This window comes from Amblyomma maculatum, chromosome 3, assembly GCF_055883805.1.
Source record: "Amblyomma maculatum isolate TAMU_Amacu chromosome 3, ASM5588380v1, whole genome shotgun sequence".
Classification (NCBI taxonomy): Eukaryota; Metazoa; Arthropoda; class Arachnida; order Ixodida; family Ixodidae; genus Amblyomma; species Amblyomma maculatum.
This window is the reverse complement of record NC_139346.1, coordinates 146,101,409-146,118,567: the sequence shown is the minus strand read 5'-3', so window position 1 is coordinate 146,118,567 and position 17,159 is coordinate 146,101,409. Positions and strand designations below refer to the sequence as shown.

The following is a 17,159-nucleotide window of genomic DNA, read 5'->3' as shown; positions in this document are numbered from 1 at the left end:
CTTCGGGGCTCGCCAGCTTCCTATATTGGGACACGTTGTTTCGAAAGACGGTGTTCGTCCAGATCCTGCAAAACTCCGTGCAGTAGCTGAGTTTCCACGCCCAACTTCCCTAAAGGAGCTGCGTAGTTTTATCGGGCAGTGCTCGTATTTTTGTCGCTTCGTCCGCAATTTCGCTTCGATCATCTCGCCGCTGACTGAGCTTCTTGCTGGTGACGCCATTCTTTCGCCTTGGACGTCCGACTGTGATAAGGCCTTTTCGACGCTTCGGCGCCTTCTAGTGTCGCCTCCGATCCTCCGCCATTTTGACCCACGGACAACAACTGCGGACGCCACTCTTAAGCCAAGAAATGGTTTCGCCTTAAAAGTCCCCAGTATTCTAAATTAGTCCTTAGTGTTCCCGTTTAGGTTAGTGTTTGCCGTGTTATCGGACGGCGAACTTTCCGATTAGAGCTGCAAAACTCAGATTACGTTTTACCATACGGTTTACTCCGTATCTAGTTGCCGTCAGCCGTTTCGCAGTTATCGTGGAGAAAAAAAAAATTACAGGATCGCGCTTGGCTTCACTGAAGAGCTTTATGGCTAAAGCATGTCTTCCTCCTTCTCTTCTACCTCTTCCGTCTACCTCTTTCCACTAACTCTACCTTTCATGTTTGTTGCTTCTTGTAATTTAATTTTGTTTTTGTTTTTTCTCTTTTGCTTCATCATCGGCGAAATCAGCATCTGAGGATTTTTCTCCTCGACATCCAAGAATTAAAGCCAACTACCCAAAAGAAAAAGGAAGCAAGTACAACTCTATTATGGAAAGAACAAGTGGGGTTTGGGAAAGTGGTCAGCACGTGCCTGCGAGACCATGAAGATCCCGGGCGACACAGGCCATGCCATGGGCGTATTACGGAAAATTATGTCATAGCAACAGAAGGGAAATTATGTCAACCTCTCAGAACCCATTGCGGAGGTCCCGGCACCCGTATCTTAGGCCTGTGTGCTGGGGGCTGGGAGTAGAGGCCTCCTTATCGAAGTTAGTGCATGGTAAAGAACTCCATACGATCGAAATTTTCTCTCGCTCTCTAAATAAATATATTCGTCGTCAGCATGGAGCTCTCCCCTTGGCTTTCCCTTATAGCCGATGTTGGTTCGTGACGCTAAAGCCCTGACATCTTACCATAGTGACGGTAGTCTGCATTTTCGGAACAAAATATCCGGGGAACATTTATATTCACACGACCGTGTTTTGTCCATTAGGTTTCTTGATAGAAGAAACATTCCTTGATGGTCTTGACGTAGCCACCTGGCTCGCGAGCAAAAAGATAGAGGTTCGATTCCAGTACTCAGCCATTTTTTATGATAAATAGCTTGGCTTTGACGTCACGCCCTTCTCACCCAATGTGGATATTCTTGGTACGTCACCGAAACCACGCTTTTCCCAGAGCAGGAAGGTGTCCCGTTAAAATTGCTTCCACGGTCTGTGGGACATTTATTTCAGGAGTCCTGATATATCCGTAAGGCTATTTCCATCAATTAGGGTGCATTGTAGAACATTGTATAACATGTGGCACATCCCCGAAAAAGTTCTGCTATTTCGCGCTGTAAAATTCAGGACCTTTCGTCACTCTTGATTTTCGGCATGTGAGAATATTTACCTCAAAGGTAATCAAAAATTTAAATTACCCTGAAAGGGGTCAGCTTTGAGAAAGTCAAAGAAGAAGTTTAAGCGTCGAAAGCGCGTGTTACGCGCAACGAATGCGCTCGCGGCAGTTGGTGACGCAGCATAGGCCTTTCCGCCGACTATTAGCAAATCTGCAGCGTCGCTTTTCTTACGAGCGTGTCACAACGTTCGCAACCAGTTGGTGGTTGGAGGCTCTGGCAATTACCGGTTCTTTCGCCTTGGTGGCTCCAGATTCTCCAGACTGCTCGGTGCGGGCCACTACTCGCGCATAATGGCTTTCACAGTCTCGACCAGTTCTTCATCCTCTGCCAACAGCGACATCCCAAAGATAATCAGCGACAGCACATCAAAGAAGGAGTACACCCGCGGGAGGTTCCTCGGCAAGGTAAGCAACTCAGCCATTGGCGAACAGAATCAGCACCAGGCAGTTCCGTATCATACTGCTACAAATTAACGCACACAACCCCGAACGCAAGAATCCAGTGTTCAGCAGCGCACAACACGTGTGTGTAGTTTAATTTGGATCTTCACTGTCTTCGTTGGTTAGGTATTCGCTTGCCATAAGCCTTGTATTAGCAAATGATTGATTGCGCATAGTTTGCTATTTTATCCTGCAGGTGTTCAATGCACGATGCGCCGTCTTCCTGCTTAGTGACCGGAATTTCGCTCCCGCCGTCGTAAGTGGCTATAAGCCGAGCTTTTGCGCTTCGATATCCGGCACCAAACCGTGTTTTCCTACTGAGAGTGTAAAATGGTTTATATAATCCTGTACCTTCAAAGACAGCGCCAAATCGCACTCGGCACATGCTATCCGCTCATTTTCTCATCTCCCATGAAAGGAGAGTGACGGTGGAGACCTACGTCAGCCAGCTTGCCCGGCAATGGGAAGCTGGTGCCGGCGCCGTAAAGTCGTTTTATAAATTATAGGGGGTGTTTACAGGCTCAGCCTTTAGCCCACCCTGGCACCGGCGCAACTACCCGGTTGGTTTTGCAATGACGGTTTCGTGATAATTCTAGTGTCCATTGCCAAGAATCGTCAGCTGTTTTTCTGCCATTGCACTTGACACGTATGGCAGCACTGGCAAATTTCTCTGTATACGGGCTATTGTGTATGTCGAGGCCATGGTATAGACTGTCTAAGGCTGAAGGATTCGTGGCCCACAGTTCTGCAGAGCTTTCGCAGCGCAATCAAAGCCTGCTGAGGCCGAGCAGGCTTTATACAACGCTCCAGTGACTACTTACGTTCACTGAGCACGCCGTTTTTGTAAATTCTGGTGCACCGAGGCAATCAAAACACTTCCGAATGTCCGGGAGTGCACTTTTCTGAGAACTACGACTGAACGACTGAACTGAACTGAACGACTGACCCAACGGCAACGGAGAACGCTTGCACACGTTCTTTGGTTAACTGTTTCAACGACCTTTCCTTCGATCCTGTGATATTATTTTAGTAACTTAGGAGTCAAAAAGTCTCATTTTGTTGACGCGAGTTTTCGCCAGTGCCGTTGGGAACACCGCGTTTTCCAACAGACACAAACGTGACTCCGCGGTGCAGCTCGGATATTTCATGGGGAAAACCGCCTCTAACCTCACCTTACGCATTCCAAAAACACCCTGTACAATAATGATTTTGTTCAAGGCCAAGCGCTAATAAATCTTATCACAATAAGAGAAGACGTCATAGGAAGCATCACTTTGTACCGGAGAAGTTGATGTTATTTGATCTATTTACTTCGTGAACGGACAACGCTAGTATCGAGGAGGTGTATTAATGGGCTTGTTCTTATACCACGAGTTGACGGCACTGGGCGTCAAGCTTCACCTTGCAGCGCGTGCGAATACAGCTACATCGTTTATTCTGGATACGTTTTGCTCCAACAAACGATAAGCAAGTATTGAGAGAACCATCTGCTCAACATTCTACTCCTTTCTCTGATAAACTATGCAACATTCTTTTGCCGAATGTCGTGTTGCTAGGACTTATTTAAAAGCAGAAGCGTGCTGACTGGTGCAGAATAACAATGTGCGCAGTATGCACATAGCAGAACGCTACTTATGGGAGTTAAGTCTGTTTAAAACAGTCTTGCCATGTTCTTTCTCCTGAAAGCTGATAACAAAACTTTGAGGCTGGTCGTACCATTAACATATAACTGTCTTGTCGAATGCAAAAGTCTGAATGTGTGCGCGAGGTCGGGTAACACTAAATGTTTGTCTTTTTTCTTTCATTCTATAGGGGGCATTTGCAAAATGCTACGAAGTACTGGAAAAGGACACCAATGCAACTTACGCCGTAAAGATCGTTTCAAAGACACTTCTTGCAAACCCTGCCAACCAGGCAAAGGTAGGCATTTACGCGCAGTTGGAATTCTCGCTGCTTCTAATATGACCAGATACTGGTATGTTGTTGTTTTTAGTTCTTGGCTGCGTTACTGGGTGGTTCTTGTCCTTAAAATTTTCCATTTTTATAACCTAATTTATTACCCCCATTACTGCCAAAAGTCCCACATAATCGTGACCATGAGAGGAGCACATATTTGGCCAAGGGAGCAAATGACACCATATGCTTTCTAGTTCTGAATCAATTTCCATCCGCGGCGAAAAACCACTCATTTTTACTAGAATATTCTCATACCTGACTTGGAGTTGTGGCGTTTTTACCGGCAGCAAGTACCTTCGCAAGTCGGTACGTTCAACGAGGAACTTTATTTCGCATATACTCCCCCCCCCCCCCCCCCCAGTCAACTGTATCGTGAAAGATTATCAGGCACGTCAGAATGCTCCAGCCAATAGTTTGCAAAACTAACGCTAGTTATCTCGTGGGTTTCGGCTAGTCTGAGTGAACGCCATAGCCGGACGTGTTCGCTCATGTCGTGTTAGTTGGAAGTCCACGTACCAATCGGTACGATGCTGCTGCTCAAACTTTAACCCTAGGCTTCAGCGGCAATTAGGTTAAATTTTGTTCTACTTACGCAACGCAAAAGTAGGAGCTGCCGACATATTAAGCTTATTTTTAACCCCACTCATTGAAACCTCTTCTCAAAAGCCTTTGCGTCTTCCTTCTTTTATGGCATAGAGCGTGTGCCTGGCGATGACCTCGTTTCAGTTTTCTGTGCATAAGCAATCGCCGCCACACTCCTCCTCTTGAGCAATTACATTTCAGCCGTCAATTAGCCGCCTACCAGCATGTTACCTGCGCCGTGAGATGTGTTTAACCTGCTTGCATTATTATATATTTGAGAAGTTTGAAAGACTTTTCAAGATGTTTTCTGGGCAAATAAAAAAAAATGAAATGAAAATGAAATTTCGCGGATGCCCTTTATAGCCTGTGTTTTTTTGTGCGCGTGCAGCTGGACGAGGAGATCCAAATCCACAGGGACATGAACCACACGAACATTGTCCGTTTCCACAATTACTTTGAGGATGAAATGAACGTCTACATGGTACTCGAGCTCTGCAGCAGCCGGGTGCGTATTTTGTCCCATGCTATGTCGAAATTGCCTCGTTGGCTTTCCACATTGAATGCGCTGCATAAGCGCACGTTGTAAAAGTTGTTGAAACAAGTTCCTCCAGGACACAAGGGTACGAAACGAACACAAAAACGTTGATGTGTCAGTGTGTCCTTCTCTCCTTTATTAATCAACTGATAACGAACCGCGAGGATTAAGAGCTGTCCCATGACAATAGTTTCATTGACTTCAACATTAGCTCACTCTGGCTGAATGTGAAATCTGACTGAGTACTTTCCTAGCAGGCCAAAATTGAAGCGGCCATCGCAATCTAAACCGTCCAATGCGAGCGACCGATTCTCTACGCCGTTGGCAAGCTGACGTGCAAGTAGCTCTACGATTCCGCCGCAATGGCTCAGTGGATAGCAAGCTCGAAATCGGGGTACCCAGGTGTGAAGCTGTCCGCGTCGGCCTTACTGCGACGGTAGTTTAACAGTTTAACTCAAGGTGTCCGTGTACCGTACGATGTCAGAGCGCGTTAAATAATCTCAGGTGGTCGAAGTCATCCGCAGCACTTCACTACTGCGTCCCTCATAGCCTGAGTCGAAATAAAACCTTAAATCTTAACCCAAAAAAGTAGTTGAGTCTAGCTTCCGCATTCAAAGCAGGCGCTTCATCTGGTAACCAGGCGATTGGTCGTGGCAATACGCTGGCGTGTCTATTTTGTTACCTACAAGTGAATACCTGAAATACGAATTCAACCCTTTTGCCTGCCTCATGTGAACACATAATTATTCTGCAATTACTTCATTTAGTGTTGTAGAGAAAAACGGGCAGAATGCATTCCTTTCTCTGAAATTTTCTAAATGGAGAGTACAAAATGTTTCAGTAATTGTAAAAGAATGTTTTCAGCAAGTTTCATGACTGTGAAGTGAATAATGAGCCGTTTTCTTCCTAAGACTTGTTTTTCTCCTACGTTGTCAGTGATTTAGCTCAAAATCGAGAAACGTCAGTTTTTCTCCAGCAGCACTAGAAAGACAGCTAAGCGTTCAATAAGCTTTTTTTTTTTTTCATTCTATTGAAAAGGCCCGCTAAAAGCTGCCTAAGGCTAAATGTAAGGTTTTTGATGAGCTTTTATTTAAACTTTATCACTAATATCTTCCCAGTCTAGATTTACCTCTGAATGACGTCTTCCGCTAGAGTTTGTATCGGCGTGATTACTTACCTCTGAGAAACTAGGGTTTACTGCTTCAAAACGTTGACCAAATAAAAGCATCGTAGATGCTGTTCAAATACGGTCCTATTTCGCTCAGTGTAAACTTAACTGCATGACTACATGCGTGTCCGTGCGTACTCCATGTTTTAGATCGGCACAAGATTATGACACTATTCCGACCTAAAAGTACAAGTATCGGTATTACTGCGAGGCAATCTTGCACCCTGTAAAGGCAACCTGCACACTGTATTGCAAAAACTCTCAAGAATCGCATAGGCAAAAACTACAAGGCCAAGAAACAGAGGAGTGGAGATCAGATCCCCTTGTAGAAATCGACACCAAAAATCAAAGCGACAAACTTCTCTCTTCTCAAAATCTCGGCGAAATGAGTGTCCAAGCGCCTCCGCACCGCACACTGAATCGAACAAAGGGCGGCATATCAGAACATGAGCTCCTAGAAAGTACTGATGCATTAATTGAAGCACTTGCCGATCAAGGCGTAATAGCAGCGCGCCGAATGACAATCAGGAGGAACAACGCAGAAATTAACACCAAACACATCGCACTAACATACAACGGTACAACTCTGCCAGAATCTATCCATGCCGCCTACCTTAACTACATAGTCCGGCCCTACATACCGAACCCACAGCCGTGTTTCAAATGCCAGTGCTTAGGCACAGCATGTTGGCTTGTCTGGGTAAACCCAGCTGTGCCCATGTGAAGAAGAGAAACATACCAAAGAAATATGTGAGCGCACGCCCAAATGCACTAGCTGCAGTGACACACATGGCGCATACTCCAGGTCGTGGCCAGTCTAGAAGACAGAAAAGGAAAGTATTACTTTGAAGACTGCAGAAAACATATCCTATCTTGAGGCAAAAAAGTCTCTCTTTCCAACAGAAAGGGATATACTCCGAAGTTGTCACGCGGGGACCGCCCCGCCTTCAGTTTCAGTCGGCACACAGGTCGATCCAATGGGCCTGGTGTCGACACCCAGTTCCCCACTCTGTCCTCAGAAGTCAGTGGCACAGCTTGCAGGGCTAAAAATTTCGCATGATGATCATGTTATCAGCACTGGAGGTCATCAGTCGCTGCCTTCTGCTGCAAAGGCCCCTTTGGCGACAGACACCCAGAACAGCTGTGCTGAACTGACCGTTTCTCCACCCCACTAAGAAGGCAGCTGTTGTTCCAAAAGGCTCTGCCACAGGAGCAGGGCCTGGTTCGACAGTCTCCACAAAAAAGATACATGCGAAGGCCACAGGCCATCGCGACCAAGAAATATTCTCCACGTCCACCGTGGAGGATATGGATGTTGGCGAGAGCCCGCCAAAATCCAAATCTCACACATCGGCGGCGTCTGCGCGGAAATCTAGCGCCAAGAGAGTGGCGACGGATTCAGCTCCTAGTTCGCCAACGCTTCAGCGGCGGCGAGATTTCCTAGAAAGAAGGGGGAAACCGCGAGTCACCGCTCCTGAGAATAAATAACTTCCCCAGTTCCCAGTCTGCTACAATGGCGTATATAATAAAGTGGAACTGTAGAGGTTTACACAGAAACTACATAGGCACGACAGACATACTCAAAACAAAGGCACCCACAGCTGTGTGCCTACAGGAAACAAACCTCGGATCACAGCACAGAAACATCTTAAAAAATAGAATATTTTCCGGAAAGATCGAGTGCAGGCTAGCCGACTTTCAAGAGGCGTCACTATCATAACTCAAGGCGACGTCACTGCAAGAAAGGCAGCAATAAAAAAAAGTAGAACTTCTAGCAGTAAACATCATCAGCCATAAAACAACATTTTCTGTGTACATACAACCTCACTATACAGTTAGCATACACGACTTAGAAAAACTTGTTAAACAACTGCCTGAGCCATATGTGATAAATGGGGATATTAAGGCACATTCTTCATTCCGGGGAAGTGAACACACTGATTCCTGGGGACAACTTATAAAAGATTTTATTATTTTAAATGACATAGTTTTAATGAACACGGGAAAAGCCGCATATTGTTGCCCCAGCCCCGGAAGAATGAGTGGCCTTGATTTATCCTTTTCAGCTTCGTCAGTTTTTATTGATTTCATTGAGGATGTTTTAGACGAACTCTCGAGGAAATGACCATCAACCTACGGTTTTAAAACTAACATCTACATCCATCATCCCAACGAGGTCACGGCGTTGGAAACTTCACCTAGCCGATTGGTCCACGTTTAAAATAATCCCACGCTTGTAAAAAAATATTGCGAAGACTTGAATACAGAAAAAATAAATGAAAGGTCTACTAGATGTATAACATCAACAGCTTTACTAGCCATACCCCATACATCAGCACATGCAAAGAAAAAACACAAAATATGGTGAACAAATCAATGTAAATCAGCAAAGAAGCAACAGAACAAATCGTGGGGCATCCTACGTAGATATCCAACAACAGAGAACTTGCTCAAATTTAAAAAAGCCACGTCCAGAGCACGATATGCCCGTAGGAACGCCGAAAAAAACCTTACGAAAAAAATACGTCTCTTCAATAAACAGCTCTATAGCATCAAAGAAGATGGAGAAACAGGTCCCAAAGGTCATAGGAAATTACGCCCCTTATACATATCTTATTGTGAGAGCACCTGGAGTACAAACAACTCTAGAAAAGTAAGCCAACATCTTAGGCGAGCATTCCAATGTTTCAAGCTCGTCGCACTGCGCTCATGCATTTCAAAAACATAAAACAATAGCAGAAAAACAAAAGCTACCTCTTCGGACAGGCATAAATGATAATGCAATGCACTGATAAAAATACACGAACTAAACAGAGTCCTATCCTCCTGTAAAAGAACAGCATCAGGCACTGATATTGTTCATCATGCAATGCTCGCTCATGTATCACAGGCTGTCGTAGAAGCACTATTAAAATTCTTTAATATCGTCATCATCATCATCATCATCATCATCATCATCAGCCTGATTATACCCACTGCAGGGCGAAGGCCTCTCCCATATTTCTCCACTTAACCCGGTTCTGTGCTAGCTGCATCCACTTGACCCCTGCGAACTTCTTAATCTCAACCGCCCACCTAACTTTCTGCCGCCCCCTGCTACGCTTTCCTTCCCTATTCCAAAATTCTTTAATAAATATCGGCAACTCAAAACACCTGAAGCATGAAAAAACGCCATAATAGTACCCTTTCTGAAACCTGATAAACCACCCACAAGCCCTAGCAGTTACAGACCAATAGCTCTAACCAGTTGTATTGCAAAATGTTTTGAAAGTGTAGTAAACATCACACTCACATTTGTTCTTCAATCTCGCTGATAGATATGCATCAATGTGGCTTTAAAAAAACATCACCAACAACCGATCACATTGTCCGTCTCGAGAACACTATACGGGAAGTGTTCATCCATAGCCAACACTGTATCGGAGTCTTCTTTGACTTGGAAAGGGCTTACGATACCACGTGGAGGTTCGGTATCCTCCGTGACCTAGTGGACCTAGGTATCCGTGGCAGGATGCTGAGCTGTTTGAGCGATTTTCTAACCAACCGCACATTCAGAGCACACCTAGGCACTACTTTCTCAAACCCGTTTGCCCAAGAGAATAGTGTACTCCAGGGGTGCATCCTCAGTACAACCCTCTTTGTAGTTAAAATGAACTCGATAGCAAAGGTTATCCCTAAATCCATAATGCACTCGATTTACGTAGATGACCTGCAAACAACGTGCACCTCTTCCAACATGTCTATTTGTGAACGGCAGATACAATTGACAATAAACTGGCTTCATGGGCAGATAAAAACGGATTTAGATTTTTCCCTCAGAAAATTGTAGCGGTACTGTCCTCATTGAGACGAGGCCTACAGGCCGGAACCATACTACATCTTAACCAAACTGCACTACCACTCAAACAAGAACATGAACTTTTAGGTGTCACTTCTGACAAAAAACTAACATTTTTACCACACATAAATAACCTATCGAAAAAGCTTCCCAGGCCCTCAATGTCCAGAAACTACTTTTTCAAAAACGTTGGGGATCCGATGGGCCATGCCTTTTAAATAATAATAATAATAATAATAATAATAATAATAATAATAATAATAATAATAATAATAATAATAATAATAATAATAATAATAATAATAATAATAATAATAATAATAATAATAATAATAATGATTGGTTCACAGGAAGGGAAAGGTGCAGTATCTGTCACACTTGCTCTGTGGACACCTGAACCGCGCCGTAAGGGAAGGGATGAAGGTGGGAGTGAACGTGGAAAGATAGAAAGGAGAGCCGTAGTGGAGGGCTGCGGAGTAATATATTTACCGTTCTCTGGTACGCTCTAAGTTCGACTATGGGTCAATAGTATACGCTCAGCCAGACCATTCTACCTAAAACGTCTAGATCCGGTTTATAATCTTGGTTTAAAATATTATCCGACGCTTATAGAAAATCTCCGATAGCCAGCCTCTGTGTGGAAACTAATGAACCTGTCTTAGAAGATCGAAGAACTGCACTATTTTGTACTTACGTCCTCAAAATCCGTTCTCTACCTAAACATCTGTTACTCTATTGTCCCGAAATGCACTTCCCGGATACTCTTCAACAACAACCCCGCCGGTGTGGCGCAGTGGTTACGGCGCTCGACTACTGTTCCCAAGAGCACGGGATCGAATCCCGGCCTCGGCGGCAGCTTTTCGATGGAGGCGAAAAGCAAGGCACCCGTGTGCTGTGCGATGTCAGAGCACGTTAAAGAACCCCAGGTGGTCGAAATTTCCTGAGTCCTTCACTACGGCGTCTCTCATAGCCTGAGTTGCTTTGGGACGTTAAACCCCACAAACCAACCAACCACCTTCAACAACAAGCCTCAAGCAATTTTGCTCTAGCGCTTCGAAGAAAAATGCCGAGATCTGGATTGATTGATTGATTGATTGATTGATTGATTGATTGATTGATTGATTGATTGATTGATTGATTGATTGATTGATTGATTGAATTGTCCTTTATTGAATGGGAAGGCTCATGGCCATGGATGGAATAAAGGGGAGTAGACAGAATCTTCATTGTTTAGGTCGTCACTCAAATCATATTGCTCTAACCAGGCCACCAAGCGAGCCATACTTGGCAAATATCATCTGTGTGTTAGCGTCAGTATCTAGACGGGAACGATAGTTCAGGCGGTAGGGTTTGATCTCGGATCGTCCAGTAGAAAACGCAGGGCAATGCCAGAGTATATGAGATATGCTGCCGCGAGTTAGAGTCGTACAGTGGGGGCACGTAATCATTTCCTCTTTATACTGACGCCAGCGGGCCGTAATACGTGGCGTGTAAGCCGCATGGGCGATGAGCTTATCCAAAAAGACTTCTTGACTTCGGGTGAGGTGGGGCTTTCTCGTAAAAGGTGGGTCTGGTGTGGCCACCTGCATGCGATGCTGACTGAGGCTACGAAGACTGGTCCGAGAATAGTGCATAAGGGCAAGAGAAGGGGTGAGTTGCCCGCCCAAGGTCGAGTAAGAATGAAGCAAGGGGGGTGGGAAAGTAAATGTGGACATCCCACCTGTCAATGCAGCCGCGGCGTGTGCCGCTGCATTGCCCCCTGATTCGTCTGAGTGACCTGGGGTCCAGTGAATAACGACAGTTCTGGTAGCGAGTTGGTGGCGTTTAAGGAGGCGCTGTATGGCCGTAGCAGTTGCATCTTGTGAACCCGGAGTAGCGATTTCCTTGTAAGCTTCATACGAATCAGTAAGAATACGTATTGAACCAGTTCCGGTGCAAGGCACTCCTGACAAGGCTCCATCTGTACTGAATGAAACTGAATGTATTGCACCAAGACACGAACCACTCCCCCCGTGGTATAATCTCCCCGCACTTTTCGACCTCATGTTAACACAGTTTCAAAAAATGCACACCCTACATGAACACATATTGCAAGAATTACTGGCACTGAAAGAAGAATATACGAATTACATTGCATTTTAGACAGATGGTTCAAAAACAAGTGACTATTTTGGAAGTGCAGTAGTACAAGATGAAACATAAGCAATAACAAGACTACCTCCTTACACATCAGTCTTCACTGCAGTTTTACGCTGTTTGCACTGCTGTGGAAAATAGAAATGAAAACATCAAAAATAACATTATCTACACTGATTCTTTAAGCGTCCTCACTGCATTAAACTCTAAAAATGCAGTTTAACCGCTTATTGGCAACATAATACACAACATGGTACAGATAACGTCCCAAAAACATAAAATTCTACTGGGTCGCCAGTCATGTTGGGATTAGGGATAATGAGAGAGCAGACTCATGTGCTGCACAAGCCAGATCCAGAAAAATAAAACGTGAGAGCGTACCCCGCAGGGATTGTGTAAAGTTGGTACGCAGGAAATTGATAGCTAGGTGGCAAGCTGATCGGCAAGATTAAGAAAACAACTAGCTACGTTCTGTAAAGCCCTTTTTAGGGGACTGCAAATCGTGCCGACATCAAGAACGTTTTATCGAAGTTATTTTATGTCGTCTACGCATAGGACACACACCCACATTACTCATAAATGTTTCTTGATAAAAAGACAAACCAATGTGGGAAATGTGCGGAGATGAGCTCACAGTCAATCACATTTTACTCTCACGCCCGCAACTTGAGAATCCTAGAAAAATATATTTTACTGTGATTTATATTGATCACATTTCATTTCATCCTCATTGCTTTTAGGCGAACAAGCATTTCTCGATTATTTTTCTCTAAATTGTACATTTCTTAAGAAAGCCATTGTTTTAATTCAAATATATGAACCATAACTCTAAGCCCTTCACATTACAAATCATCTAACCTTGTGTTTGACGCAATATAGCCGTAGTTTCTCTTGCGCCTCAAAACCCCGTATAACTAACTATTACAATTTCTTTAAACGTAAATTAAAAGAGCATTCAATTACCATTCCAGAAAGGTAACTTAACGATTAGGAAAAAGTAATCGACAAATATTGCACTATTTTATTTCAAGTTTCAGTGTCATAAATTTACTTTGACTACAATGGACTAATGCCTCCTGCTTCATATTTTGCTGCGTAGTGTTTATTTGCGAGAGAATTTGCTTTACGAAGTTGTAGGCGCTAATTTTGCCGAATGTCCTAGTCAAGAGATCAACACTTAAACTGGTGGTCGAAATTTCCGGAGCCCTCCACTACGGCGTCGCTCATAGCCTGGGTAGCTTTGGGACGTTAAACCCCACCAACCCAACCCAACCCAACACTTAAACTGAACACTCTCTCAGTGTATGCGCCCAGGACATTAGAAATGTAACGCATGAATACCTTGCGTACCAGCTCGCATTCAAAACCATCTAGTAGTATTGCTTGTTTCAGCAGAATCCTTGTTTTGTGTGCCTTTTCGAGCAATATCCTCGCATTCATCCTTTGTTTCGGAGAGGCTGGATTGGCTTTATTGGAATGTAAGTTACTGTGCCATCTCAGAATACTGGAAAGTCGGTCTGTTGTCAGTCTGTCGCGAAAAAAAATTTAGCGCTTGATCCGGTGCTTGTCGCCAAGTTGAGGTTTCACAAAGCTGTACCATTGGCTACAACTTGTTTTTGAGAAAATAAAATATAATTAATTACGAGAACTGTTGACGCAGTTTTTTGTACAGCTTGAAGCTGCATCTATTTATTTTTAAAGGGGTCTCTCGGAACAAAGCTGCAGCCAGAAGGAATGACTGCTTGAAGGCATGGCGGCTGGGCCTACTCCACGGCGAAAGCGGGAGCGCTTCAGCGCATAAAGAACAAGCAGATGCATATTTTTTCAGGCCTTCCGCGAAGGAGAAGTTTAATGCCCTGTGGCATAAATTCATTAAGGGGAAATCCTTATATATCACGAGAAATAAAAGCGGTCGCCGTAGGTGTCCGCAGAGTATGTTTATGCAGCATATGTCCACCAAATATGTCGCCAGAAGTCTGGTGCCAAAAGGTCACGTGACGTCATACAATGGCGTACACTATCTCGTTAGATATTATCATTCTAAGTGTAATGTGAGTCAACTAGCTAGTTCTCAGTCATATAAGTTATAACAAGTTGTGTAATCATGACTAGTCACGTGATGTGAGGATATATCGTGAGGCCCTAAAACTAAAGTGGAAAATGTTTATGTAGCAAGGCGGCGGCTCCAGCTGGTTGTATCGTTTTGAAGAGGGGTGGACCAGCACAAAATACGGGAAGAAGACGAAAGAAAACGATACACAACGCACTGATTAACAACCCGAGCTTATACCACCAGGAGCGAAGTATATACACGGAAAATAAAAAACAAACACGTACATGACAGAAAACTGGATACAAGAAATGCAATCATTATGAGGTCGAAAGGAGAGAGAGTTTTGTTTCTTCCTCAAGCAGTTTGACAGATGCCTTGCTGGCATTGCTATCGCCCCCATCCGAATGATTAGGGATCATTTAGTTTTTTCTTGGTCACGCACGAGCGTGATCATGAAATACAAATCCATGTAAGAGAGGGAGGTATTTAAGGTACTGGTTATTCAACAGAGGGACCAGAGCTGTGTCAGCACGCCAGCTGTCAAACTGCTTGATGCACAAACGATACCCTCTCTTTTGTCGAGTCTGCGCGTCATTTTCTCGCATGGTTCACTAACGAACCTCTATGTAGCTTCAGATTTCTCTTATTTCGTTTCAAAATTATGACGTGACCCTTCTTTTGCAGCGTTCCGGGTAGCGTTATACCGTTTTGTTTCCCAACTAACATGCATCTGCTGGTCTAGTTTGAGATAGGGATTCGAACCCACGACGCATGTACGTACAGTCTTTGTCAAAAGTTTACGGCCCAAGGATTTTTGCTCTAAGCCCAGTAAAGAGGCTCGTAAAGAAACTGTAGCGTTCGAAATCTCGTAGATGGCAAATCTCGCCCTCATTCTCCTCTAGCTTACATTCATATTCCAGTATTGCTGCCAGCAGCCACCTTACAGAGCTTAGAAGCGAACCTCTTGGGCCGTAAACTTTTGACAAAGACTGTACATCCTATTGCATGCATTGATCACCTCACTACACCAAGCGACCTAGAGCATCAGGTGTTGTCAGAGGAGGAAGAGTAGAATGGCCGCCACCAAAGAAGCAGAAAGAGTAATGAGGGCATCGCGCTACGGGTCGCCTGGTGGAGCGCGCCACTGGAGAATGTGTGGTAACAGGGCGCCTCTGCAGCGCATTGCGCTAGTGAGCTTTCGTTTCATACACTTAGGCAATCCTAAGAGTCTCTATTGAATTTATTAAATCCATCGTTTTTCAGTCAGTCAAGGAGATGCAGCGGCGGCGGGAAACGTTCACCGAAGCAGAAGCACGTTATTTTCTGCGCCAAGTTCTACTCGCTTGCGAATATCTTGTCCAGCAGAGGATCGTCCACAGGGACCTTAAATTGGGAAACCTGTTGCTAAATGAGAAAATGGAGCTGAAGGTTGCTGACTTTGGTCTCGCCACCCGAATCAACGAAAAGGGCGAACGCAAGAAGACCTTCTGCGGAACACCCAACTACCTCGCCCCGGAAGTTTTGTTGAAAAAGGGACACAGCTTCGAAGTTGATGTCTGGGCAATGGGATGTATATTGTGAGTTTTCAAACGCAGTTGACTTTCTTATTGCTTTCGAAATGCAAAACAGCACCAGTCGGGCCTAGCCGAAAAAGTCAACATCGCATGCGCGCATACTGCGCATCATGAATACGTCGCTCACTTTGATTTTCAAGGAAATCTTTTATCGTGGTAGGGGTGTGCCAGAAGTGTTATTAGATATTATTAATTCTTTTATAATATCTTTTATAATAAGTTTTATAATAATTCAAATAATAGATATAATTATTATATGAAGACGTGACGCACCTTCAGCTTATGCATACTATTATAAAAACAAAAACTTTACGAAGAACTCTTCGGAGATCTTTAAAAATAAAATCTTCAGAAAGATAACCAAAATCTTTTGATATAGGGCTACCGTAATGCAACTTAGCACAAAAGTTTACAATGGTGAAACTTAATCGTTTTCTTTTTCTCAAATGCATTAGATTGTTATTTCAATCAACTTTCACAAACTACCACAGCAGCTTATAAAATATGCGCCCTAATAGATCACAACATGCTTTGCCTATTAGACCTCCTTATGAAGCGTAATAGCATCAGTGATCAAAATGGGATTGTTCTTTTCAGGTACACGATGCTTGTGGGTCGCCCCCCATTCTTGGCTGACACCGTGGAAGCAACATACGACTTGATCAGGAAAAACAGATATAGTATTCCCGTAACCTTGAGCTCCGCAGCGCGTACCCTCATCCGGAGGATGCTTAACTCAAAGCCGCAAAATAGGCCTAGCATCAGCGCAATCTTGGAGGATAACTTCATGATTTGCGGTATGTTTTTCTTTTGTTTTCCCCTGATCACAATCATTTAGATCAAGGTCTGCTACATCGGCTGGCCGCGTTCAGTATCTTAGCCATACCGGAACAGAACGCTGGGCACCTTGTGGGGATGAAGACACGTCTTTTTATCCCGCTGCAGTCTCTCTAATGCTAGGACACACGGCTACTGTCCATACTGGCCACAGCGACCGCGTTTAGATGGAGGTTAAACGCATAAGGCGCCCATCTACTGCGCAATATCAGCGCATGGTGAAGAACCCCAGGTAGACGACCCTTTCAATACGCCATGTCTCATTGCTCATGTAACGCTTCGGTATACGTTTAGAAACTCATGGTGATTTCACTGTGTATTCTGTAGATGATTTATTGTTAATAGAAATAACGTGAATTTGGCAACATTGTGCTCAAGGCAACACCGATGAAC

At 44.2% G+C, this 17,159-nt stretch overlaps 1 protein-coding gene across 1 annotated transcript in view; it reads left to right on the top strand.

The window, feature by feature from the left end:
• Window positions 1-1,937: 1,937 nt before the first annotated feature.
• LOC146196337 (serine/threonine-protein kinase PLK1-like) overlaps window positions 1,938-17,159 on the top strand; it is a 32,458-nt gene continuing 17,236 nt past the window's right edge. Inside the window, exons 1-5 of the mRNA XM_084596962.1 lie at window positions 1,938-2,051; window positions 3,900-4,007; window positions 5,014-5,130; window positions 15,619-15,932; window positions 16,527-16,726. Of these exons, the coding sequence (XP_084453088.1) occupies window positions 1,938-2,051; window positions 3,900-4,007; window positions 5,014-5,130; window positions 15,619-15,932; window positions 16,527-16,726 (853 nt within the window). The remainder of the gene's footprint in view (window positions 2,052-3,899; window positions 4,008-5,013; window positions 5,131-15,618; window positions 15,933-16,526; window positions 16,727-17,159) is intronic.